General features: G+C 42.3%; 1 protein-coding gene across 1 annotated transcript in view; it reads left to right on the forward strand.

The window, feature by feature from the left end:
• Window positions 1–26,974, forward strand: part of LOC109425850 (transient-receptor-potential-like protein) — a 30,909-nt gene extending 3,935 nt beyond the window's left edge. Inside the window, exons 2-10 of the mRNA XM_029876092.2 lie at window positions 6,005–6,255; window positions 6,317–6,465; window positions 22,464–22,701; window positions 22,772–22,914; window positions 22,976–24,126; window positions 24,190–24,313; window positions 24,377–24,740; window positions 24,905–25,127; window positions 25,185–26,974. Of these exons, the coding sequence (XP_029731952.1) occupies window positions 6,226–6,255; window positions 6,317–6,465; window positions 22,464–22,701; window positions 22,772–22,914; window positions 22,976–24,126; window positions 24,190–24,313; window positions 24,377–24,740; window positions 24,905–25,127; window positions 25,185–26,716 (3,954 nt within the window). The 5' untranslated portion in view covers window positions 6,005–6,225 and the 3' untranslated portion in view covers window positions 26,717–26,974. The remainder of the gene's footprint in view (window positions 1–6,004; window positions 6,256–6,316; window positions 6,466–22,463; window positions 22,702–22,771; window positions 22,915–22,975; window positions 24,127–24,189; window positions 24,314–24,376; window positions 24,741–24,904; window positions 25,128–25,184) is intronic.
• The last annotated feature ends 299 nt before the right edge of the window (window positions 26,975–27,273 follow it).

Raw genomic sequence — 27,273 nt, forward strand, 5'->3', positions numbered from 1 at the left:
TGAACAATAGAAAAACATAAGGATCTGCTAATTCCCATAACTATTTTTCATTAGATAGTGGAATTTCAACTAAGAATGTTCTAAACTCTTCAGGAACTTGGAAACTAAATTTGGAATTTTTTATCCCCCAAGAGTAAACAAAACAACCACTAGCGCAGTCTGCAGGCCAACACAGGAAGCTCGCCCCGCCCTAGAAACAATGATAGCTGAATAACAGCTTATTCAGCCAAAATTTTTGAAATAAAGCTGAAAAGCAGTTTATTCAGTTGTTGTACAGCAAAAATATTTGTTGGGCGTTTACTAGTTCAAATTTAGATTACAAATGGTTCAACTTAAGATAACATTCTCCAAGTAAGAATTACTAAAATTTTATAATTTTATGACAAATTATGTGGAATATTATTCGGTTGGTCGATTCTACGATAAATAAGCTTTCATTTGACGTATTCACATATTGCGTGTGATCGTGTGATACAATGCATGGCTGTACGAGTGCACCGAAAATGTGCTTTCTCTGGGGGAAAATGGGTGAAATCACAGTGATTTTTCAATTGCCTGTTTTCCATGACAAAAACGCTTTTTTCAATGCTTTTAAAGTCCATATTATCAGGTTATATTACGGAAAGCTGTTTAACATCTTTTTTGGGACAATATTTGCCTAGTAGTAAGTCGTTTTTAATGAATTTCGAAATGGTTCAAATTAAGATTACAATTTGACTAGTTCAAAGTTTGATTTCTTACCCTAACTTACCTTACCGATCAGACTAAGGCCTGAATGGCTTCTGCTGTACCTAGTAGCCGTCTCCATTCCACTCGGTCGATGGCTGTGTGTCTCCAGTTCCGCAATCTGCGAAGGGTCCGCAGATCGTCCTCGACCGGTACAAGGAGACGTGGTGCGTAGTGAGCTAGGCAGGTCGATCAAGTCGAGGACGGAAAATAATAATTAAAACAATATTAATTTAAGTACTACAACACAATGTAAAGAAATTACCTAAAATTAAAGAAAAAATCGATCCTTGCTCACTACGAGTACGATACGAAAAAACAGAAAAAGCCAAAAACACCTGCGCTTAAGAAAGCAAGCGAGAATGCAGCGCGCGGAAATGTGAATGTGGGCGACGCCCAATTTTATTACATACAAGAAACAAGCCACACACTACTAAGCATTAAATAGCTAACTTTGAGTGTGTGGAGTGCCGTGGCAACGGATTGTATAAGAGCCTGCCTTCTTCTTCTTCTTCTCCTTTATGGCTCTACGTCCCCACTGGGACTTAGCCTGCCTAGTTTAAACTTAGTGGTGTTCTTTGAGCACTTCCACAGGTATTAATTGAAGGGCTTTCTTTGCCTGCAATTGCATGAACTTGTATTGTGAGGCAAGTACAACGATACACTATGCCCAGGGAGTCGAGAAAATTTTCCCGACCGGAACGGGAATCGAACCCGTCGTCTCCGGATTTGCGATCCAAAGCCCTATCCACTAGGCTAACTGGAGTGCCTGCCCAAGTAACACAACTTGTTACAATACTGTATATATTACATGATTCATACAAACGTTCATGTTTTGTTTTGAATATGAAAAACCTATTTTTGCAATTTCTCATCGTAATAGGCTGTTTTACCTCACGCAAGTCTGACAGGAAAAGGCCTAATTTCCCGCACCAAATAAACAGTGCTGTAATGGTTCATTACAGCACTGATTTGCGTTGCGTAATGAACCATTACAGCACTGTTTTCAGTTTTGGTCAACTTCTTGATGCTTTGTGGACGCAGTTTTGAAAAATGGTGAGAACTGCACAGTATAACCTGTTATGTTCAGATTTTCTTAAACATGGCTATGAACATTAGTGTGCAGTTTGATGAAAAAGTTTTGTTAAAAACTATCCTCAAGGATAATTTATGAAATTGCAAAAAACGTTGTACGCAACTCGGTGCAGAACTCGATTTTTCCAGCACTCGTCGTAATTACCCAACTCGGCAAGCCTCGTTGGATAAATGTACGACTCGTGCTGTAAAAATCGTCATTCTGCACCTTGTTGCGTAAACTACTATTTCGTACACTTATATCACCGAAAAAGCGCAAAAAATGGCGGCTTATAAAACATCTTTGATGTTACTAAAGATGTTTTTCAATACATTCTTATAACATAAAATAAAGTATCGAATATGTTCTCAGCAACATCGTAAGAACTTACTTTTTGCTAGCAGGGAAATTATTCTTTGTCAATCGCATACTGTGGAAATAAATGTGACATGTGATATTTGATAATGGCTCATAATAATTGTCAAGCCTTACATTTCATTTGTAATTTACCATTACGATGTTTGGTCACTATGACTTAAATACATGTGCCACTCAAAATTTATGGTGAAATAAACACATTCACTCTTCATGAATTAATTCGCCTCCCATCAGATTGAAAACAAGAAGGAAGGTTTTTGTCATCTCTATGGTTTTTGTGAGATTTTCGAGTACATTTTCAGATATGCAACATGGTGGATTCTTGACACAGTACCGTCAAAAAGTTTTAGAACGCTATTTTCAATTATATCGTATTAATAATGTGATTTTACACTGTAGAATTTGTTTTCGTTATCATTAAGGCAACTATATTATTACATTGAATCTTCAAATTTTCCCAGATAAATAATTATTCGGAGAAATACTTGTAGATGAACAAACTACTATACATTCATAAAAGCGTTAGTTGTCAAATTTTTTAGCAGGCACTGTAATTTATCTGGCCGGATAGGAAAGTATTCAAAATATTGGAAAAACGTTCAAACTACAATTTTTGTACATCTCAATAACATGTTTGTCGAGTACTACTTGAATCGATTGAAATACATTGAAAAAACATCTTGGCAACGTACTTGCAACATCCATTTTTAATTAGCATACAACGATGTGATTTTTGGTTTTTGATACCTGTTGTTGGAGTTGGAGTGCATCTCGTGGGATCAATCTGAATAAACTCGTGTCTTATTTTGCGGTATCAAAAATTGTGTACTAAGTTAGTTTTAGTCGCCACGTAAGTACTCAAAGTTTCCGCACAAAGTGAAATATGAGTTTCAGGTGCTAGTTAAGTTTCGGTTTAGTTTTATGTGCATAAGATGTTTCATAAAATTAAGTGAGTGAGGGGAGACAGAGGTCTGATGAACTTATGTATAAGTTACGTATTGAATACGTAAAAATAGCGTAATCGTAACATGCTTGAGCCTAAAGGTTATATCTATGTGCTGATGATGTTTTACACATCATCTTGAATTGAAAGAAGACAACGATACACAAATCAAGTTTAATCAACGTTATATTTACGTAGCTGTAACGTGTGGTGGGGTTGATAGGATTTTTCAGAGACTTGTTAATGCCAAACATAGTTTAAACCTGATTTCAACATAAGATGTGTACAGATACGATTGAGGCACTGTATTAAAACATCTTTTTCAGATTTCATTTTTAAAGATGTTTTCTGTGTTACTTGGGTGCCTATCGGGTTTAGATTCTGTCGCGTCGCGTGTTGTCACTTCGATCAGCACCTGAATGACGTGAAGAGCGTAAGCATGGGAGATCACGGCACGGAAATGAACCAACTCCCACGCTGAGGGAAGTTAAGGATGCCATTCATCAGCTCAAAACCAACAAAGCAGCTGATAAGGATGGTATCGCAGCTAAACTCATCAAGATTGGCCCAGAAAAGTTGGCCACCTGTCGGTACCGGCTGATAATCAGGATCTGGGAAATCGAAAAGCTACCGGAGGAGTGGAAGAAAGGGGTAATCTGCTCCATTCGCAAGAAAGACGACCATTTGGAATGTGAGAACTTCAGAGCGATCACGATTTTGAATGCTGTCTACAAAGTGCTATCCCAGATCATCTTCCGTCGTCTGTCACCTAAAACGAATGAGTTCGTGGGAAGTTATCAAGCCGGCTTCATCGACAGCCGGTCGACAACGGACCAGATCTTTACCGTACGGTAAATCCTCCAGAAATGCCGTGAATACCAGGTCCAAACGCATCACCTGTACATCGACTTCAAAGCGGCATACGACAGTATAGACCGCGCAGAGCTATGGAGAATCATGGACGAAAACGGCTTTCCTGGGAAGCTGACTAGACTGATTAAAGTAACGATGGACGGTGTGTGCAAAACTGCGTAAGGGTTTCGGGTGAACTATCCAGTTCAGATGGACTCTCATGCCTACTCTTCAACATCGCTCTGGAAGGTGTGATGCGACTAGCCGGGCGCAACAGCCGGGGTACGATTTTCACGAAATCCGGTCAATTGGTGTGCTTTGCGGACGACATGGACATTATCGCCAGAACATTTGAAACGGTGGCAGAGCTGCACGCACACCCGCCTGAAACGCGAAGCAGCAATGGTGGTGAATGACTTAAAAACAAAGTACATGCTGCTGGTAGGCGGAACCGAACACGACCGGATCTGTCTGGGTAGTAATGTCACGACAGACGGGGATGCCTTCGAGGTGGTGGAGAAATTCGTCTACCTCGGATCCTTACTGACGGCTGACAACAACGTGTGACAAGACTGATTTTGCGCAACTCTGAACGTGAGTCGTGAAATTCAAAGGCTCATCATTAGCGGAAGTCGAGACTACTACGGTCGAGCTGCGGTCTAAAAAGATTCACTCACGCACCAAATGTACCATGTACAAGACGCTAAAAAGGGAGCATCCACTAAGTACGTCACGCTAAAATTGAGAATTTTCGGCCCCCCCTCCCTCTTCCCTTCGTACGGGGTTTTCCTATACTTATTACATTGCTTGACACACTTTTACAAACTCCCTCCCCCCTAGGACCGTGACGTACTTAATGGGGCCATCCATTACCGGTGATTCTCTACGGATACGAGACATGGACGATGCTCGAGGAGGACCTGCAATCACTCGGAGTTTTCGAGTGACGCGTGCTAAGTACGATCTTCGGCGGTGTGCAGAAGAACGGTGTGTCCCGAAGAATGATGAACCACGAGTTCGCTGCACTTTACGGCGAATACAGCATCCAGAAGGTAGCCAAAACCGGAAGGATACGGTGGGCAGGGCATGCTGCAAGACAAAACCCTGCAAAGTTGGTGTTCGCGACACATCCGATCGGTACAAGAAGGCGTGGAGCGCATAGAACACGATGGGCGGATCAGGTGGAGCATGACTTGTCGATCATCGGGCGTGACCGAGGTTGGAGAACGGCTGCCACCTAGGCTGCCACGAACCGTGTATTATGGCGAAATATTGTTAATTCAGTTGTATCTTGAATATGGTGTAATATACTATATGAATGAAAATGAAAAAAAAAATGAATATAGTTGGTTTGGTGAAATGTTTGTAAACTTTTACGTAATGGATTTAGAGTTCCTGAAATATTCACACATGATTGAAACGCAATAATATAAAGCATTTGATGTTCGTCCTAACTTGGCAGACAAACCTGATAGGTAGGTCCCATTTTCCGTTGCCCCATAATTGGATCATCAATGCCTGATCGGCGACGTCGGCGGTATGTTTAGTCGCGCTTCCACCCACTCCGTCACGTGTATTTCGTCGCTCGTTCCTAACATTTCCGTGCGGTGGTGAGGTAAAACTCAAAAACAAGCCTCGCAAGTGTTTGTTTAGGCAGGTAATTCGCCGATTATACTTAGTGTAAGTGGGAATGCCACCACATCGTTGTATCGACACAAACCTACACCCGAATGGTGATGCGAAATATCGATTGCACATTGAGTGTGACTTCCTTCCTTTGGAGCTGCCGACCGTTCCACATCACAAAATCTAAAAATTTCTGGAATGGCAGAGACAAAAGCCAGATCCAGGGAAATTAATTTACGCTTTCGTGCACGTACCACCGGCAAATGACGTGAAGCGTAGGGCAACATCAATCGCCAATAGTGGGTTATAATTCATCACCGTCTGCGCAAATTCCCCAAACCCATTTAGTTGATGGTTTAACTTTGAACTAATCAGTTGATTTGTTCCGTTGCATTTCGTTTCAGTTGTTCCAGCAGGGACCAGCGTAGAACACGTGTGCGGAGGTCCAGTGCCAACAACGAATCCTTCAAGAACTTTCAGAGCACATATTCTAAGAGTTTCCTATCAAGGGTTTTTTTTTTGTTGTTTGATATGTGTGAGCAATAGTCATCGGATTAATTACAATTTACACCAACACCCGCAAGTTTCCGAACTCGTACTCGTAACTGAACCGTAAGCAGCAACCATGTCAAATGAGAAAAAAGACCCCGGAGGGGTGAGTCACATTCGCTATCGCTAAGTGAAATCGATAAAAATGGAAATTATATTGATTGCAGGTCGGCCTTCAGATCGAGGCACCCTCGCCGGTACCCTCCAACTCGATCCTGAACATGAACGTGAATATCAATTTGCCGGTTCCACTGACCATGGAGGAAAAGAAGTACCTGCTGGCCGTGGAACGAGGCGATGCGGCCACGGTTAAGAGGTAAGTTTGAGCGATTGGCAACACTAGATCTTGTACCGACTTTTCTAACCCTCCAAAAACTTACACTTAGGGGAACAACCCAACTAACATTTTCAGCGCTATAAGCTTCAGTCATTTGCTTTCTGTTGTGTAACCATCGAGTAAAAGCAGTCAACGCTGAATAAAAGGAAAGCTAGTCAAATATAAATTATAAGCTAATACACGACTGCAAAACGAGCACCATACAGCTACCAAACTCGGTTTTCAGAAATCCATTGCTTGTCACTGGGGCTGCCTTTACTCCACTCTATTCCAACTCCGGGAGATTTCCCGGAAGATGTGAAAACTTGAACACATCGAATAGAAGTCCCCATTAACAAAACAGCTGCTACTATACAGTACAATTCGTTATACTGACAAATCCCCAAACCAGCAGCGCTTTAAACGCCGTTATGCGATTTCATTACGGCTAGAAGCTGTAATAAAGAAACTGTTGGTTTACCAACACGGCTTGTCGGATATAAACATTATTGTCAAAACAAACTTTAAGCGGGATATATAGCTACTACACAAATTCTTTACAGCTATCCATGTCTGTGCTGTGAAATTATTTGGGTTGCTTTTATTGCACTTTAATTCAATGCCGGAAGATTTGCCGGAAGATGTGCAAATCGAGTAAGAGTCCCAGCCACTACATCAGCTGCTTTTATACAGTACGTTTTGTAATGTTTCCAAAACACACAACAGCAGCGCTTCGTAGCCGTTTAAAGAACACTCTTTCAGCTAGAAGCTGTGAAGAAGAATCTGTTGGCGCAACGACACAGCTTGTTCAATGTGAACATTATTGCGTTTGACGTTTCACAAGCTTTTGCAGCAAGATGAAGTTGGGTAAAGTTTCTTGTGGCACAATTATGAAGCCTTGTCTGGAGTAAAACAAAACGGGCTATTTTCTATCTTATTTATATATATCAGTGTGGCAGCGAGGACATCATCGGGACCAGTGGATACGGAGATCAGGAGTTCGATTCCAAGTAGCGGCAAGTACTTTAATTATTCAATTTTTAAAGTGATAATTCCAGTTCCACATGTATTGCGTCACGGTATCCATAACCTAATTATATTTAATCGTTTAATTTGGAGATGCCGTAAAACTATTATTTAACAACTGCGAGAAAGCTGAAAAAGCGCCTTCTCAAGATGTTATTCAGTTAGTGGTTACATAGGAGCCGAGAAAAGAGCTATGACTAGGTGGCATAGAAGCTGATCGCACAGCATGTACAAGTGGATTAAGTTCGCCAGATTCATTGGTATAGGGCTTGCATAGAAGCTTCCGTCCATATGTACAACACAGTAACTCAGCATCAAGCCGTATTGAGGACGCTTTGTTGACGTTTACATTCACAAAAAAAGTTAGTTGGGAAAGTTCAAAATGCCAAGGTGGGGTAAAATGGCTCAACTTATAAAACTATTCCTGAATGTAATCAGTTTCGTACCTTTTTATTCCGCCCTATGTTGCTTATCCTTTGAAAGATACGCGTATTTCGACTACCGCTTTCTGAATGTATTTAATTGCTGTAGGTGAATAGTGCCAAGTTATGTTTTGCATAGTCTTCTAGAAGGCAGGCAGGCGAACCCAAGGATAATCTTTTGATTTCCCAATGAAAATTGGCAACTTCGGGATTTTCTTGCTTGCAATTAAAGTTTTCTGGTGATTTTATTATTAGCCTTATGTTTCCAAGGAGATTGAGAAACACATGGAGGCGCATGGTTGATGATTCCCACGCTTTCCAGCACAGATATTTGGGGCTAACCAATGATTCTAAGACAAAACTGACGCAACCCTCACATGGTCGAGAGTTGTTCTGGCCACGTCCATGTGGCAGCTGGGAATGGAAAAGGATGGTTGGTTGGATGTCTACTAAAGAAAGTAGTAACAAGGACCACTGCCTCCCTTATAGAAATCACAGGAAGCTGGGAGTTATAAGTGGTAGGATAAAGGCCACATAATACGTTTGGTCAACGTTTAGGCACCTGAGTTTCACAACGATATGCAGGAAAGAACTTACCAACTTGGTATCCTGGAGAGGCAATTGTTGACCTCCATTTGCAACTCCCGGACATCCACTATCTCTCTCTCTCTCTCTTCTTGGCGTAACGTCCTCATTGGGACAAAGCCTGCTCCACTATCTAGCATCGCCCAAAAATACATGGAAATAACGCGAAAATGAAGACGAATTTTGGGAGCCGGACATGAATAAAACAAACTCATACAATCACGACACGGTGTGTCTGGTGGAGAACATTAATTTAAAAAAATCGGTATGGCTAAGACACCCACCAAGCGAAAGCTAAGGGTCCCCCCTTTCATTTGAGACATAAAGGAGAAAGTTCTATCGGCGGGTCTAGAACAATTTTTTTTTTTTGAAAAAAATATGATATTTTTTCATTTTTTTCGAAGAACACATTTATGACAAAACACTGTTTTTCCATTGCAAGCATGATTTTCCGACGATATATTTTGTATGTCATGTTTATTATTCTTAACATAAAAGCACAATAGTCCCATGTGAATGGGAAATCCAGCAGATGACAGTTTTGTGTTTATGGACAGTGTGGTGAAAGTACTAGAACAGTGAGTATAAAATCGAGTTATATGCTGTTCCTTTGAATTCCAATCTAGATTCCAATAATGTGTTTGCATCATATGACATATGCGTATACGTCTTTAGGGTCTCGTATTTGACTGGCACCAGCAGGTCACCAATCGACCACTTTTACAGCATATACCGTCATTTGGTTTTTCAGATTTGTGCTCTTGAAATTTCGGGGTGTGACTTCGTCATATATTCTTCTTAAACAGCTTCTCAACTTCAATGCGCGTCTGGTACTCAAGACACATGTTTTCTTCCGTCTTCTTCTTCTTCTTGGCGAAACGTCCCTACAGGGACTAAGCATGCTTCTTAGCTTGTTCTATGAGCACTGTAGGAGATGTTATAAGAATAAATGAAATTGTTTGATTTGTTTGAAATTTTCTTATTTTATCTCCTACAAGCACTTTCACAGTTTTTAACTAAAAACTTCTTAAGTCGAAGAAATTTCCTTCACGAAAAGGTCCTGGACTGACCGGGAATCGAACCCGTCATCCTCAGCATGGTTGTGCTGGGTACTCACGCCTTTGCAGCTGTGGCTTTATTGGAACTTTTCGTTATCAAAAACAAATCATCGGTGAACAAAATCGGTTTACTGTTCTGGTCACTCGTTGACGCCGGTTTCCATCTGGATGGTAGTTCATGAATATTTGAGAGCTTCATCTGATCAGCCTGATCTCTGGGTTTTGCCCGCAAATATTCAGCAACCTCAGCAACTTTATGAGAAGTCTGAATGATGTTCAACAAGTTTCAATGTACTTCAGCTTTAGTGCAAACATGCTGCTTGCCTTTGATCATCTTCCTGTAGCATCTAGAACACAATTGCAACGAGCAATTTATTTCTGCGTCATTGGTAGTAGCGCTAGATCTGCCACGTTTGCCCTTTATGAGAAGTTGTAGTTCTTGCAGAACTACATATTTCACAAACAAGGGCCGCAACTCCATGTAGAAGGTTTCAAATAATATGTAAGCTCATAGAGAGTAAATCTAATGGGTATATTCGCCACCATTGAATGAGATAAATTTAAATGAGCAATTCCGAACTTTTTTGTGGGGTAGTACTAACTGCTATCTCTGATATCTTTCCGAAAAAAGTTTGCATAACATCAACAACCTGCAAGTAGAAACAAGAACAAGTTAAGACATTTTCAATCCGTTCTGTTTAATATGTATGTGCTAGAATTGAATGAAAAGTTGCTAACTCGTCTATAATGCCATGATGCTAGCAGAAGATGTGGAGCGGACATGGTGTGATGGTTAGAACACTTGACCATAGATTTTGTTGACTTGACTATCACGCCGAGCACCTGGGATCGAGTCCCACTCCCGACAAACTCGCAAAATGTGAGTTCTTCCTTCGGTAGGGAAGTAAAGCGTGGGTCCCGAGATGAACTAGCCAAGGGCTTAAAATCTCGTTAATATAGATTAAAAAAATAGCAAAAGATCAAACTATGGATAACCGACAGATTAGCACATTGTTCTTACTACATATACCGTTATACATGTAGCATTAATTATTCTGTTTTTGTCAGTTGAGTAAGGCTACCTGTTCACAAAGATATACTGTTACTAATATTTTTTTATGTCTAATTACCCGTTATTAGACAATTTTACTAAACAAATCTAAAACAGTGAATATTAACTGCTTTCGATGATAATTGTGGCGGAAACACACTTCTTCAAACACAAAACGTACTCTTTGGTATGGTTTTCCTCGTCACTTAGGGGGTTCTTGTCGTAGTTGTTTCTTTAAAAGTAAGGAGCTATACCTAACTGCAATAGTCTAAATTAACTAAAAATGTTTAAGTCTTAGGTACCATAAAGGAACACAAATTGAACAAATACCGGCATGTGATAATTGTATCCGAGCATACAAGGATATAAGACAGACCATCACATTGATAAAATTGGTGTGGAGTTCTAGATCGCTTTATTCATTTGAACGATTTAAATTGCATCATCAAAAAACTTTCAGTTTTCCTAAATGGATTACCTTCCAAATTTTGTACCCCGTTATCCGAGCTACTTTGATGTATGTTCTATTCTTGTTGACATTACTTGGCCTACTTTGATCGTAAAACTGTTAAATCATAAGACACTGTCAATACTAAATAAGAAAATTGCAGCCGCAATAACTACTTCCACATAAAAGGCGAAGTTTATTTGTATATATGCCCAGATACTGCTGAAATTCTATTCAACTGCCTTAAATATTTTTTTGCACTTTATGTCTAAGCAATATTTTGTAAGGAAAATTTTTGATTTTTGATTTGACCCGTTTACTCTTTTAAAAGGACACGTTACTAATGGGCGACCTCATACAAGCCCATTTGGCTACAATCAAGGTTGAGAAAAAAAAACACAAGCCTCAAAGATAGAAATATTTGAAAAAAAAAAAAATGTTCTAGACCCGCCGATAGAACTTTCTCCTTTTAGTCTCAAATGAAAGAGGGGACCTTCAGCTTTCGTTTGGTGGGTGTTTTAGCGATACCGATTTTTTTAAATTAATTTTGTTCTACCAGACACACCGTGACGAATTATCCTTTCAAATGGTATGTACGTGATCCACTACAACAAATGCAATGGACACCAAAGATAACTTTCCGATCACTTTTCGTGATAAACATTGCTGAATGGGGTAGCAGCATCACCAGCTGTTTTTCAATTCGAATGGCCAAATTCAAAGCAAGGCGGAACATGTAACATTTTTAGTTTTCTTACAGTCTTCAATCTGTTGTTACAATTAAAGCGATAAAACTTATTTTAAAGCTTAGTAATCCTAACAGCTCTGATAAACCCGTGATAAAGTCCTATAAAACCCGAAAGGGCCCACCCTACAGGAGGTTGTTAAAGCTTTTTATATGCTATTTGGTTTTGTGTCATGTTCTTGTAGTATACTATGCGGCATAGATAAGATATGTTGTGTAGCTCGCAAGAAGATCAACAAGCCGTTTCATAGTTTCAAAAACGCCTTAAACGATCAACGATCGATCGATCAAATCTGACTATACATGTCAATGGTTGCTCCTCCGTGATTGATCTGAGCTGGTACCAATTGCACTGAGATCCAAATGAATAAGGGCTGGGAGACTCCATTTATTCTCAAAGTGCAATTTTAGCAGCTCATGCATTTTGGATCAATAACGGCGCCGGCCACGTCCTTATAGTCAGTTGGGAAGGGAAAGGAATGTTAGAGTGTGCTGGTTGTTGCTACTAAAGACCGAGAGCACCTCTGCATCCCCACAACCAGCACGGACTGGGGTATTTGTTAGACGGAAAGGATGGGAGATCTGGGAGTCACCGTTGGGTCGGTGATGCGATTCATGGATAGGGGTTATTTATAGTGTTCGTAATGTGATAGATTGTGTGGTGAATAAGGTGAATAAGGTCAAGCGGCACAGCACGCTTTAGTTGCATAACTTGTAGGAGTTATTATACACCGTGCTGTGAGTGGAAGTTGGAAGGGAGGGAAACGACTTTTTTTCAATTCGTTTCTGGTTCTAGCGATGGCTATGAACATATGAATATACATGAGTTGTATATGTAGAGAAGAGAGAGAGAAAAAGTGGATAGAAAGATACAAAGTAGGATGAAAGGGACGGGCCAGGGATTGAACCCATGACCTTCTGCATACGAATCAGAAGCGGTAGCCACTAGACCACCAAGCCCGTCAGTTTTAAAAGCGCCTTAAACGAACGATTAAAACCAAAAACTGAAAGCAAATCTGGAACTAAAATCATCATGTCAACTGGTAGTAAATTGCAGATTGTTAATGATTAAAAAAAAACCAGATTAATCCACCTAAAGGTGATAATGCCTTTCTCGTCGAATATATACTCATGAACTTTCCGTCGACGTTAGCCAAAATGTTCCTGAATCCTGAAAACACTTTATATAGAAAAGCAACAATTTTAACAAAGCCATCATCGATTTGATTAACTTATTGATGGTACATATGTATTCCGATGTAAAGTTCAACAGCAAAACTGAGGTGTAAAATATCAGACCTATCAGTTGACTGCTTGATCACCTTAACCCTAGTCGTGTATTGGGGTCATTATGACTCCATTCCATGCCTACGGCAGCGGGGTGAGCGTCAGCTAATGCATGAAGAAGGTTAACTTTATTCACAATCACAGATCACTTTGTGATCTTCGCCAATGTTGGCTAAGTCATTGATATGTCACATGTATTGGTTCTCTTTTACATTTGACCATTTCTGGCGGAACACCCGGAATCGTTTCCATAACACACTGATATGGCTTGCGTCTATTTTCTTGCAACTGTTCATCATGTTACCTTGTTACCGTACGAAACGGTAACATTTTGCTTGGCTGATGGTTTGGGGAAGGAGGATAAATGTTTTTTCGCGATAACGTTCAATTTGAACGTTCCGATGGGCAGCACCAGTGGTGTGCGGTTGGTACTGACGAGCATCCTCTGCTCGGTAATGAAGTCGACAGCGATGGTGGATCGGAAGTACGAAGACGATGGAAACCGAACAAAGACGAAAGTGTGGGGCAAATAAAACGACGATTGAGGCAATTGAGCGGGGAGTAGAGTACGAGTCATCGCGCGATACGGACGTCGACGGGATCGGGCGAAGACCGCGTGGAAAAGACCCGGCCCTGGTGTTCGGTATCAAGGGAGCCGGGATCCTCGCGAGTGTAGTCCTGCCGAACTAATGCCGGACGAGTTAGTGCCGTATTAACAGTTCGCTAAACCATCAACCATCACTGGAACGTCCGACCGGCGGCCTCTCCCGATGAAGGAATCGTAGGGGAATCGGGGGTGATCATCAAGTCTGGCTCAGTGCTTCTCCGGCACCTACGGTTTAGAATATGCTCGGACTCCCAGCGCCCCCCCCCCCCCCCCCCTCACCACTCATCAATCGCAACGAATGCTCTATCGCCGACCCACACGTAGCACTTGCGGCTACGGAATGCCGCCAATAACCACCACGCTGCCCTCCTTTGTAGCGGTAGTTGCTGCGGCCCGCCGCTTTTCGCCATGGCCATCGCCAACCCTCGTCGCCTAGTCGACCAAAGCCGATTTTGTCATGACCACAGCCGCCGTTCTCTACTGCTACCGCCGCTCTTCGTCTTCTACGGCAACCGCCGCTCTTCGTCGCGGCCACCGCCGCCGTTACCACGACTACTGCCGCTCTGCGCTGTTCATCGCAGCGGCCCACTACAATCCTCGTGGCGGCCCACTACAAACCTCGTGGCGGCCCACTAAATACCTCGTGGCGGCTACGCCGCCCTTCTCGGCGCTTACTTTCCTCGGGGCCATCACCGTTTTCCTTCGTGGCGGCTACCGCCGCTTTCCATCATGCTCCCCGTCAACAACCGCCGCGCCCCACCATGAAAAGCCCGAATAAAGGATAGAATTGCAAATGTAAGTAGTTTACCCCCCTTTACCCAACATCCGAAAGCTCTCCCTTCGTCTAACGCCCTGGGACCTGGGAGCAAAAGAGGCCTTGTGTGCCCACCCCGGAAGCGGCCGCGGCTTAGACCAGCTGCTTGGGGTTTAGGCTGGCTCCTTCAGGGCCAGCAGGAGCTCCCAGGGTCATAAGCGGTTTCAACCTAAAAAGCCGTGATTTGAGGTATCGCATGCATGGGTTTAGTTTCACTTCCGGCCCGGAACCTGTTGCGGAACACTACCGATAGTCTCTTAAATAGTCTGTTCCTATTTGCTTGCAAACGTTTATTAGGTTATCAAAAAAGTCGCGCTTTGCTGTGTCGCATGCATGGGTTTGGTACAATTTTATATTTAGCCACTTTCGGAAGGAAACCCGGAACAAGTTTCGGAACTACTGACAGTCCATAATGTGGTCTTAGTATACTTCTTGATAACCGATCATCGAGTTGTCGGCAAAGCCGTGATTTGATGTGCCACATGCAAAAGTTTTGTCAAATTTTATATAAGGCCACTTCCGGTGGAACCTCACGCAACCGGTTCCGAAACACTACCGGTTCAGATATGGTCTGAATCTTTTTTGTATGTCAACCTTTCATTGGGTTATCAAAGAAGTCGCGCTTTGATGTCGCATGCATGGATTTGGTTCACTTTTTTATTTGGCCACTTGCGGCGGGACATCCAGAACCGGTTCCGGAACACAACCGGTTCAGATATGGTCTGAGACTGTTTTATTGCTAACTGTTCATCAGGTTATCGAAATTGCCGCAATTTGATGTGTCGCATGCATGGTTTTTGTTCACTTTTATATTTGGCCACTTCCGGCGGGACACCCGGAAACGGTTCCGGATTGCAACCGGTTCAGATATGGTCTGAGACTGTTTTCTTGCTAACTGTTCATCAGGTTATCGACATTGCCGCAGTTTGATGTGTCGCATGCATGGCTTTGGTTCACTTTTATATTTGACCACTTCCGGCGGGACACCCGAAACCGGTTCCGGAACACTACCGGTTCAAATAGGGTCTGAGACTGTTTTCTTGCTAACTGTTCATCAGGTAATCCAAAATGCCACAGTTTGATGTGTCGCATGTATGTGTTTGTTACACTTTTATGTATGGCCCCTTCCAAGGGTACTTGTCCGGAACACCTAAATGGCCATAACTCCGGAACGGCTGAACCGATCCGAATCATTTTTAATAGGAAACAATGGGACCAGATTCCGCGTCGAATGAACCGTCGGTCATTAAAATCGGTTGAGGTTTACTGCCAAAAAGTGATGTGAGTTTTTTTGTACACATACACACACACAGACATCATCTCAATTCATCGAGCTGAGTTGATTGGTATATGTGACTCGACACTCCGGGCCTTCTATCAAAAAGTCATTTTTTGAGTGAACATATAGCCTTTCCAGTACACTTAGTGTACGAGAAAGGCAAAACGAAAATTATGTCTGTCGTCCATTTCAATGATATTTATTTCAAAATATCCACAGAGAAAAACTATGTTGCTATGACGAAGAAATTCATGCCAAAAAAGTTTACCGGCATAATCCAATAAATTATTTCTGAATAAGGCCTGGTCATTTTGAGGGTTTCGACACATTACAAATAACAATTTTTTATCTTGCTTGCAAACACTTGCATTCAAATCACAATCTAAGTAATATAACATGGCTTGCCAGCAGGAATCCATCATTATGATGAAAAATATGGATGCCGTCAAGTCCTCCTGGTTTTGTTTGAGATTGTTTAAGATCAGTTAGTGTAAAAGGAACACGTTTTAGAGTTGCTGTTCTTTAATGAATAGGGCGCAAAGACTTCTTATTCTTAACGCATAATTATTTACGCTGCTCAAATGCTATTAGGTTCTATGGAAACACAGGTTCAGACTAAATGCTCTCAAGAAGCCGCCCCTTGGCCGATAGCCGTCAAAAATGTAAACAATTCAAAAGTTTTTTACTTTCGTCAGGGGTTTAGTAGTGCCACAGACAAACAGACATAACTCTTAGAGGAAATACATCAAAAACTTTTGCCCGGTGTCATTTTCATGAGCACACTGCCACCTGTTGTTAGAACCGCGTGCGACATTGTCGGCCATGATGGATTTCGATTTGATGTTTTTCTGACACGCACACTACAAATTGCCTGTAATTTTCGTTTGCATCATTCAGCAACGTGTACAATAGCGTGGGACACAAAAAGACATTTTACTCCTGTACACTTTTTGAGTTCCTTTTTGGCCCCATATCAACTGTGCAAATTTTCAGCTCGATCGAAGAAACTATATTTTAGCGCCAGCCGTTTTAAATTTTCATAGATTTACTATGGGGAAAATCACTTTTTCAAAGAAAAATCGCCATAGGTTGCCCCTTAACCCCTAAAAATTAATCGATGAATGATTTATGTTGAAAATTTTACGGGGAATAAACCCTCTGAAGACTGAAAAGCGATCTAAGGCATAAGGAAAAAGTTATTTGCACATGATGATTAACCTGGGCTTGTTAGGGGAATATCTGTAAATAAAAAGAAAATCGGGTTAAATACGGTTCCTTTGAATTCCACTAAGAATTTGCATCCTTTGACAGATACGTATTTCGACCTCAACTGTAAGGTCGTCTTCAGTGTCTTGTACTTGACTCGAGTCAACGATATCAACAAATCACTTTCCCATGTTTTACGAAAGTGACCCCAAACTTTTGGTCGATGACATCAAGGATTAATTTATTTAATAACTTTTTTTTTTTCTAGATTTTTTAGCTAAGTTCTGTAAAAAGCAGTTGAAAGCTAATAGAAAATGGGTCATATTACCGCTCTCATCTTAAAATTTGGTCGACCCAACTTTCAGCGACACTGCCGTAAGTTTATATTCATTTTTTAGAAAATTTGGCAACTTTGGGTTAAGTTTACAAACAATTTTTTTTGAAAAAGTTTCTTTTAAATCATGTTTAAAGTTTCTTTGACTTATTATCTTTTGAATGAAACCTAGGGTTTTGAAATCGGACGCAAATTGGCGGAGATATGGGCCTAAAAAAATGACATGTTTTTGAGGGGGTGACCCCAAACTTTTGAACGGGAGTGTATCTGTCAAAGGATGCAAATTCTTAGTGGAATTCAAAGGAACCGTACTTAACCCGATTTTCCTTTTTATTTATTTATATGGGACCAAAATGAAATTCAAAAAGTATACAGGAGTTGGAGTTTTTCCATTTTTTATATTTTCCCATATAAACCGTGTACCAGGCTAGTGCACACTGGCAAACGTCAAAGCGATCGAACACTAGCGCCTCTGGTGGAACGATCGCGCAAATCAAATGAAATTTGAATTGATCGTTAAATGCATGTGCCAATCCGTTTTGAAGAGTGTTACGTCTGTTTGTCTGTCGTAGTGCTTCGTGTTTTCTCGTGGCTATTTTATCTGAGTATTTGGTAAGATAATCACAGGATACCGGCAGTAACCGTGTGTGAATAAAATTCACTCTTCGGTCACTACTTCATTGCCGGAGCTGGAGCAAACGATCCCCATCAGATGCTTTGGAAACCCCGATTGCAATCCGGAGGATGCTAAACTTAGTCGCTTAGCCAGAAAAATAATGCCCACCCGAGGTTGTTCCCATCACGTCATTCAAATAAAATGAAGAATAATTATGCCTGATTGATTACTTTTCGTTTGTGTGGCATATCGAATATATTTATGAAAAGAAGATCGCATTGCTTGAGCTGCCTTTAAGGTGTCATTATGCATTACGAAGCTTTCAAACGAATCATTGACTTTTTGCTTTTCAATGATTGTTTGCCTCGCGTTTTTGAAGTGATATAAAATTGTCAATTCTGCAGCAACGCAGCAGAAAAAGTATCATCGTAATCACTGCGAGTGAGCAAATACTGTGATACTTTTTCATACGTATATTGGCTTTGGTTGCAGAGAATCATCACTTTGAAATTTTGACCGGCATATCCAACATGGCTGCCGATGTTGATGATGCCGTAAGAAGCCTTAATGCTTCTTATGATAATTCCGAGAAGGTTTAAGGTTGCTTTATTGCGGCTTTATGCAGTCTATCAGGTTTTAAGACCAATTAGATACGACATCCATGCGACTTTGAAAGAAGTTATAATATTTAGTTTTAATACGTGCTTAACAGTTCGCTTACAATAACATTTTTGCTTGGCAAAAGGACAAGCAGATAAGTTTTATTCGTTGAACTTATAGTTATCTACAAAATGTTTTAAAGTTGCTTGTGTCGTTAAAGCTACTTTACAACATGAACTGGTTCAATAAACCTAAAAGGGTTTAACGAATCCATGATAAAACCTCAATAAATTATGTCTAAGAGCAGAAAGCATTGAAATTGTTACTTGGGCAGAGAATACGCGTGACAGACAGTCAAGCGTTTCCAGTACGTGTTGCTCAAAATATGTGTTGTCAATGGGGCACGTTCGGTGTAGTACTAGATTTGTAGTAATGAGCTGAATTTCAATATGGTGAGAAGGTCAGTTCTGTTTCTGCAATGCAATGATACAAAAAGCGTGGGTATTATGATTCGTTGCCTAATTTGATGCTGTTTGAGCAAAACTTTGGATTATTATGTTGTCTATGTTGCAAGAAATGGTTGTTTTCTCCATTTCTTGCAACATAGACACTGTTGCCCAAAGTTTTGCTCAAACAGCATCGAATTAGGCAAGGAATCATAATACTCACGCTTTTTGCACCATTTCAGTGCAGAAACGAAGAATTAACCTTCTCACTATACAAAAATTCAGCTCATTACTACAAATCTAGTACTTCACCGATCTGTCCTATTAGTTTTATTTACAGTTATGTAACTCTATACAAATCGCAGCAATCAAATCAGAAAAATCTCTCCGGTTATACTGATGAAAATCCAAAAGGTTCCATCGGCAACACCATAATAAATAAATATTATTCATAATAAATTCTGTTGTCCGGGATTTTTTTTTCACGTTTTCTCGTTTCCGAAATTTGTAGATATTCAAAGAATTCATTCAGTATTTTCACCAGGGAAAAACTTCCAGAAACTTCTCTGTGTATTTCTATTAGATTTTTTTTCTGAAACAAAGCCTGCATCTCAGTTTGGTAAGCAGAGCACTTCCACAATTAGTAACTGAGAGCTTCCTCTGCCAATGGTCATTTTGCATGTGTAGCAGGCACGAAGCGGATATGACTACTTTTACGAGTGATGAGTTGAAGTTCTGTTCCTCGGAGTAGTTTAGAAGATGATTACAATATCCCAAATGAACTGTGGAATGGTTTGTACAATTTCAAGGGGGTAGTAAATAATAGTTGGATATGTGATGTAAGAGTTTATAGCGAATATAACTATTGTATCAGCTGTAGATGTTCAGGGTTAAACTCCAGGATAGTTTAGCCGACCTAGAATGTATATAATAATAACTATTAGTGTTCAAGCAGGTTGAGTAATCAAAGTTGCAAATGCAATGTTTACCCTGTATAGCGGAGATGACTACCGCTACGAGTATAGATCTGAGGTTCGAAATTCCAAGTTATGTAGTTTGGATGACCTGCATTATCTTTATAACGTCAATGAGTGGCTTCAGAGGATTTACGGATTACAGCAGATTACAATTTGTTGCAAGAATGAGCAAAATCAATTCCGCGGGACACCCGGAACCGGTTCTGAAACACTACCGGTAGCCTTTAATGAGATCCGAGATTATTTCCTAGCAAACCATTTATCAGATCATCGAAAAAAGACGTTATTTGATGTGTCGCATGTATGTAGGAAATGTCCTTTGCTGCCACACTTTTACATTCGGACGCGGGTTTAGGACAAAACTTCGGGTTTTACGGACTTAAACGTTGCAATTATTCTTCTAAGCTCCAATTGAATAACTGATAATCAAACACGACCGGTCATTAGCTTTCGCGGTTGAACACGGTCCTCATTTTGCTTCTCGGAATCAAAAATATACAATTACAGTGTGCAACTGCGAGAGCGTGTAGGTTAACCCAGGGATGTACAAGATATAATTCCAACATGTATGGGTTTGGTTCACATTTTCATTTGGCCACTTCCGACGGCATACCCTAAACCGGTTCCGGGACACTACCTGTCTATTTCTTGCTGACATTTCTTCAGGTTATCGAAAAAGGCGTAATTTAATATGCGTCATGTATGGGCTTGGTTGTCTTCTAAATTTAACTATTTCTGGCAGGACACCCGGAACCGGTTCCAGGACAATGCCGGTTTTCTCAAATATGATCTGAGATTTTTTCTTGTTAACCGCTCATCAGGTTATTAGTCATTTGATGTGTCGCATGAATGGATTTGGTTCTCTTTTACATTTGACCATTTCCGGCGGGACACCCAGACCCGGTTCCGGAATACTACCTGTTGCCGCTGGCTGCACTGCCTTCAATTGGTTACCCGCACAAATGAAAATCGTTAACGAATGCCTAAAATGGGTTTGAAGCCACAAAAGTAATGAGCACCATGTATAACTTGTATAAGCAACACTAATGACTAATGTATCAGTTACACTAAAATACCTAAAAACTAGTGATTAACTATTTGATTTATTATAGATAGATCGGTTTTAGTTGCGTTGGGAAGAACGGTTTGAAGTTGGTTGAAGAAAAACACCGAAAAGTGTAAGTGATTAGAATTTGTTAAAACGGTTCTGGAATTAATAAAACCAATTTACATGCAGTTTAAGGACAAACGTCTTGAAATCCCGGTTCAACAGTGCATCAAAACTTCAGAAGCACAAATCTCAAGAAGCAAGCTTCAAACAACAATGCATTTTATTATTCTGTTCTTGCTCACTTGTAATAAGCTTAAAATAAGAAGTTCAGGTGCACTGGTTTTGTTTACGAAGAGATTTGTGCACTCAAAATCGTGAGTAGGTGCCAAAGACGGCCATTGTGGCGGCCATATTGGGATTCTAACAAGTCTGTCCTTAAAGCTGCCATGAATCACACATCAGTCGTGTTTTCTTTCGGCTGCTAACAGCCCGGTGCCCGCCACATTCCTCGTTCTGTTCCCCGCCAACACTACCGGTTGTCCTAAATATGGTCTGAAATTATTTTCTTGCTAATCGTTCATCAGGTTACCTCAAGAGCCACGATTTGATGTGTCGCATGCCTGGGCTTGGTTAATTTTTATATATGGCCACTTCCGGTGGGAAACCCGGAACCGATTTCGGAACACTACTGGCAGTTTTTAATGTGGCCTGAGCCTATTTTCTTGCTAATCGTTCATCAGGTTATCAAAAAAGCCGCGATGTAGTGTGTCACATACATGGGTTTCGTTCACTTTTATATTTGGCACTTCCGGAGAGACACCCAGAACCGGTTCCAGAGCACTACCGGTTCAGATATGGTCTGAGACCACTTTCCTGCTTACCGTTAATCAGGTTATCGAAAAAACCTCTGTGTGTTTTGTCGCATGCATAGGTTTGGTTCATTTTTATATTTAGCCACTTCCGGCGGGACACCCGGACCGGTTTCCGGGACACCCGGAGCCGGCGGGAGACCCGGAGCTGGATTACTACCGCTTCAGATATGGTCTAAGACTATTCTCCGGCTTACCGTTCATAAGGTTATCGCAAATGCCACGGTTGGATGTATGGCATGCATGAGTTTGTACCATTTTCATATTTGACCCCTTTCTGGGGCACCGGTCTAGAACACCTAAATGGCAATAACTCAAGAACGACTTGACCGATCCAAACCATTTTCAATAGGAAACAATGGATTCCCCATCGGTCATCAAAATCGGTTGAAGTTTACTGCTAAATGGTGATGTGAGTTTGTACACACACAACACTGAGCTGAGTCAATTGGTATATGTAACTCGATCCTTCGGGCCTTCTATCAAAAAGTCATTTTGGGAGTGAACAGGCAAAATTTGTAGATAGTAGTTTTTTCCATATTCCAAGAATTTTCTAACAAAAATTCCCATTTTACAGAATTCTCCAGCGTGCACACCGTCGGCACCACATCAACATCAACTGTGTGGATCCGCTGGGCCGAGGTGCCCTTACGTTGGCCATCGATGGCGAAAACCTGGAGATGGTCGAACTACTGATCATCATGCAGGTTGACACCAAAGACGGTCTGCTGCAAGCCATCAATGCCGAATTTGTGGAAGCGGTGGAGCTGCTCCTGGAGCACGAGGAACTCATCCACAAGGAGGGCGAACTTTATGTAAGAAAAATTGGCAACATCCTAAATCTTATTTAATATACTTATGCTTATTTTATTCTGGTTCATGCAGAGTTGGCAAAAAGTGGACATCAACACGGCCACGTTCACTCCGGATATCACCCCACTGATGCTGGCTGCCCACAAAAACAATTACGAAATTTTGAAAATTCTGCTAGATCGTGGAGCAACTCTTCCCATGCCTCACGATGTGAAGTAAGCATCAATACTAAGATATTTAAGATATCTAAACCTGAAACATCTTTGTGTCTAACAGGTGCGGTTGCGACGAATGTATCCGAAGATCATCGGAGGATTCACTTCGGCACTCGTTGGCTCGCGTCAATGAGTATCGTGCGTTGGCAAGTCCCTCGCTGATCGCTCTCAGCTCACAAGATCCTCTTCTGACGGCTTTCCAACTGTCCTGGGAACTGCGGAACCTCGCCTTTGCCGAACAGGAATGCAAAGCTCAGTATCTAGAGCTTCGTCGACAGTGTCAGAGTTTCGCCGTAGACCTGCTGGATCAATCACGAAGCTCCCAGGAGCTGGCCATCATCTTGAACTACGATCCGGAGTCACCCCCCTATATGGACGGAGATCACATGAAATTAACCCGATTAGAACTGGCAATCGACTACAAGCAGAAAAAGTTCGTGGCCCATCCAAACATTCAGCAACTGTTAGCCGCAATGTGGTACGAAGGTGTTCCTGGTTTTCGACGAAAATCAGCCATGGAGAAGATCGCGATCATCACCAAAGTGGCCGTTCTGTTCCCCTTCTACTGTATGATGTACATGATTGCACCTTCCTGTGAGACGGCCAAGTTTATGCGAAAGCCGTTCATGAAGTTCTTGATCCACGCGTCGTCATATCTATTCTTTTTGTTCCTATTGATCTTGGTGTCACAGCGAGCTGAAGTGCAGATTGTTCTTTTATTCGGGACGGACAGCATGAAACGAGCGCTACAGGAAGAGTTGGCCCGTCAACGAGGCAACGGTCCGACTTATCTGGAGTGCCTCGTGGTGATATATGTGATAGGTTTCATATGGGAAGAGACGCAGGAGATCTTCATCGAAGGTATCCGTAGTTATCTGAAGAACATGTGGAACTTCATCGATTTCTCGCGAAACTTCCTGTACTGCTGTGTGGCGATGTTGCGAGTCGTCGCTTATATCCAACAGACCTCGCAGATCAACAACGACCCGAGCACGGCCTACATCGCTCGGGAACACTGGGACGACTTCGATCCTCAACTGATCGCGGAAGGTTTGTTCGCCGCGGCGAACATTTTCTCGGCACTGAAGTTGGTTCATCTGTTCTCGATCAATCCGCATCTGGGACCGTTGCAGATCTCTCTCGGTCGAATGGTTATTGATATCGTCAAGTTCTTCTTCATCTACTCGTTGGTGTTGTTTGCATTCGCTTGTGGTAAGTTTCCGTAGCATTCATAATGGAACACGCGATTCTTGATCATTTCACTTTACACATTAGGTTTGAACCAACTTCTCTGGTACTTCGCCGACTTGGAAAAGTCCAAATGCTACAGCTTGAAGGGAGGTCTTCCGGATTGGGACAACCAGGGAGATGCTTGCATGAAATGGAGACGCTTCGGAAAGTAAGATTGCCATGACGTACTGATCAAGTGATCGTAATCCATAACGACCTTCCCCCATTTCAGCCTATTTGAATCATCGCAGTCACTGTTCTGGGCCAGCTTCGGTATGGTTGGACTGGAGAGTTTCGAACTCGCCGGCATCAAGTCGTACACTCGTTTCTGGGGTCTGCTCATGTTCGGATCGTACAGCGTGATCAACGTAATTGTTCTGTTGAACCTGCTTATCGCCATGATGTCCAACTCGTACGCTATGATTGACGAACATTCCGACACGGAATGGAAGTTTGCTCGTACCCGACTGTGGATGAGCTACTTTGAGGAGAGTTCGACACTGCCACCGCCGTTTAACATTTTCCCGAACATGAAGCACCTGATGCGGCTTTGCGGCAAGAAGAAGAGGCGCGACATCAAGCGGGAGTCCACTATTGTGAGTATGTCGATAAGCTTAACAAGTCTTTGAGAATACTGTACTTTCACTTCGGACCTCCAAGTGATCTTTCCATCAGTGACTGGCCATGTTGGAACCCCTACCTTGCAATCTCAATTTTAAACCAAATGAGTTCAATTCTTCAATACGTTTTATCCACACAGCGTCGCAAGGAGGACAAGGAACGCACTGAACGGTACACCAACGTGATGCGGTCACTCGTCTGGCGGTATGTTTCGGCCATGCACCGCAAGATGGAAGAGAATGCCGTCACCGAGGACGACATCAACGAAGTCAAGGGTGAGATTTCCGCCATGCGATACGAGTTGTTGGAAATCTTCGAGAAGAACGGCATGGATGTTTCGGCTGCTGATCGCAAGGAAAAAGGTATGCGTCGTTTTGTAAGAATGCATCATGTTATTGATCCTCAATTTTGTTCCACAGCTGTCCTCGCCAAGCGCATGAAGATCTGGGAACGTCGTCTAATGAAGGACTTCCACGTGGCGCCTGTCGATATGCAAGACAACGCCCTAGACGAGGAAGATGAGGAAGAAGACGCCAACCCATTGGCAAGGTTCCGACGTGTGGCCAGGAAGGTGGCCACACAGACAACTTCGGCCAAGTGGGGCCAGGTCATGTCCGGAGTTGGAATTGAAACCAACTCGCAGATCGGCCGCTGCAAGAATCGGGACAGTTTCCGCCAACAGCAGCAGCTTCAAAAGGCGATGAATGAAGCTCGTCGATTGGTGGAGCGTAGTCCTCTGCCTCGATCACGAAGTGCCTCTCCCATGATGGATGGATACGAAGATGAAACTACCAACACTCTATTGCAGCTGATCAACCAACTGGCTGAAGAAACCGGAGGTGATGTATCACCTGGAAATACGTTGCATACTTTAGGCAAACACAGCCGATCAACGACTCCGCTTAATATGCTTACAGCTCAATTACAGACCATGTTGAGCAAATCGCCATCTCCGATGACGATGAAATCGTTAAAAACTGGAGATACCAAGTCACCTGGAAATCTTAACCGATCGCCAGCCCCTCGTAAGGAAGGTAAATCACTACCTTCTATAAACGGAAGCATGCCAACGTCCCCTGAACCATCTGCTCCAGTTGAAACGAAACCTACTTTAGGGGTGCGATCTCCTCCAACCATCAAATCGCCTCCTCCAGCCAAAAGCCCCATTCAACCGATTCAATCCCCTCCTCCAACGATTCGCATTACCGAACCTCATCTGATAAAGAAATCTGACTCCAAAGACAGCCTTGTTGATGCTGTTCCAACCGTCGAGGTCAAGCCTCCAACTCCGCAGCCTTCAAAACCCCCCACACCGGTACTACCCAAATCCGACGCTCCCCCTCCATCAGAACCAATGAAATCTCCTGAAGCAAAACCCAGCGAAACGGTAGTCCATGCGGACGATCCGGCTCCTCTAGTTGCTGGAGTCAACTCGCCTCCCAAAGTTATCAAACGAAAGGCACCAACGCCATCAGCTTCGGACGCTCCACCACCAGCTGGAGATATTTCCGTGTCTCGTCCAGTGGCGGCGAAGCCTCAGCCAGGCCAGGGAATGCTACCTCCGCCTCCAAGCAAAGAAGAACAGCCCAACATCTCAATCCCCGTCCTTTCAACTACCCCAGCCACTCCACTCCCAGCCACCAAGAACCTTGGAGCAACCCCTAAAAAGTCACCACCTCCAATCGCCCCCAAGCCGCAATCCCCTCCACCAGCCCCAGCAGTACCCCCAAAGGTGGCATCACCGCCACCCACGGTCAAAGTGGAACTCATGTCCGAACAGCAGCCGTCCGATGTGACATCCAGCACCGAACAGCTCATCGGTAGTAGCAGTAGCAGTCCTCCTCCGGCTGACGCAGCACGGGCAGTTTCCTCGCCGACCTGTCTCCGTCCGATCAACAAGATTGCCGACGTGAAAACCATCAAACGGCAGCCCAAGAGCGGCTGGCTGTAATACAGGGCAACCATCAGTGAAATGAGCATGAAGATCTACTCGCCAAAAAGTCTGCTTTTGATAGTTAGTCCATATTTTTAATCATTATCTCTGAAACTGTGAATCTCATTGCAATCGGTATGTAGGCATTTTAGAAACAAAAGTGATAACATCGGGAAAACGTGACCAAAGGAGTTGAATATATTTTATATTTATACGACTATTGAGCTTAGGTTCGAGGACCATATACGAATAAAAACAGATATTGTAAAAAGTGTATATTGGTTTGTTTTACTATTCGGAAACATCCCTTTGTTTAGGAAGACAGAAAACTTTAACGTGAAGCGGACCTGGTGTGATGGTTAGAACACATGACTATCACTATCGGACCTGGGATCGACTCCCACTCCCGACAAAACTCACAAAATGTGGGTTCTTTCTTCGGAAGGGAAGTAAAGCGTGGGTCCCGAGATGAACTAGCCTAAGGCTAAAAATCTCGTTAATACAGATAAAAAAAAAATAAAAAAACAGAAAACTCGGGTTAGATTAGGCCCAACTATTTTTCATGTCAATATTGA

This window comes from Aedes albopictus, chromosome 3 (genome assembly GCF_035046485.1).
Source record: "Aedes albopictus strain Foshan chromosome 3, AalbF5, whole genome shotgun sequence".
Taxonomy (NCBI): Eukaryota; Metazoa; Arthropoda; class Insecta; order Diptera; family Culicidae; genus Aedes; species Aedes albopictus.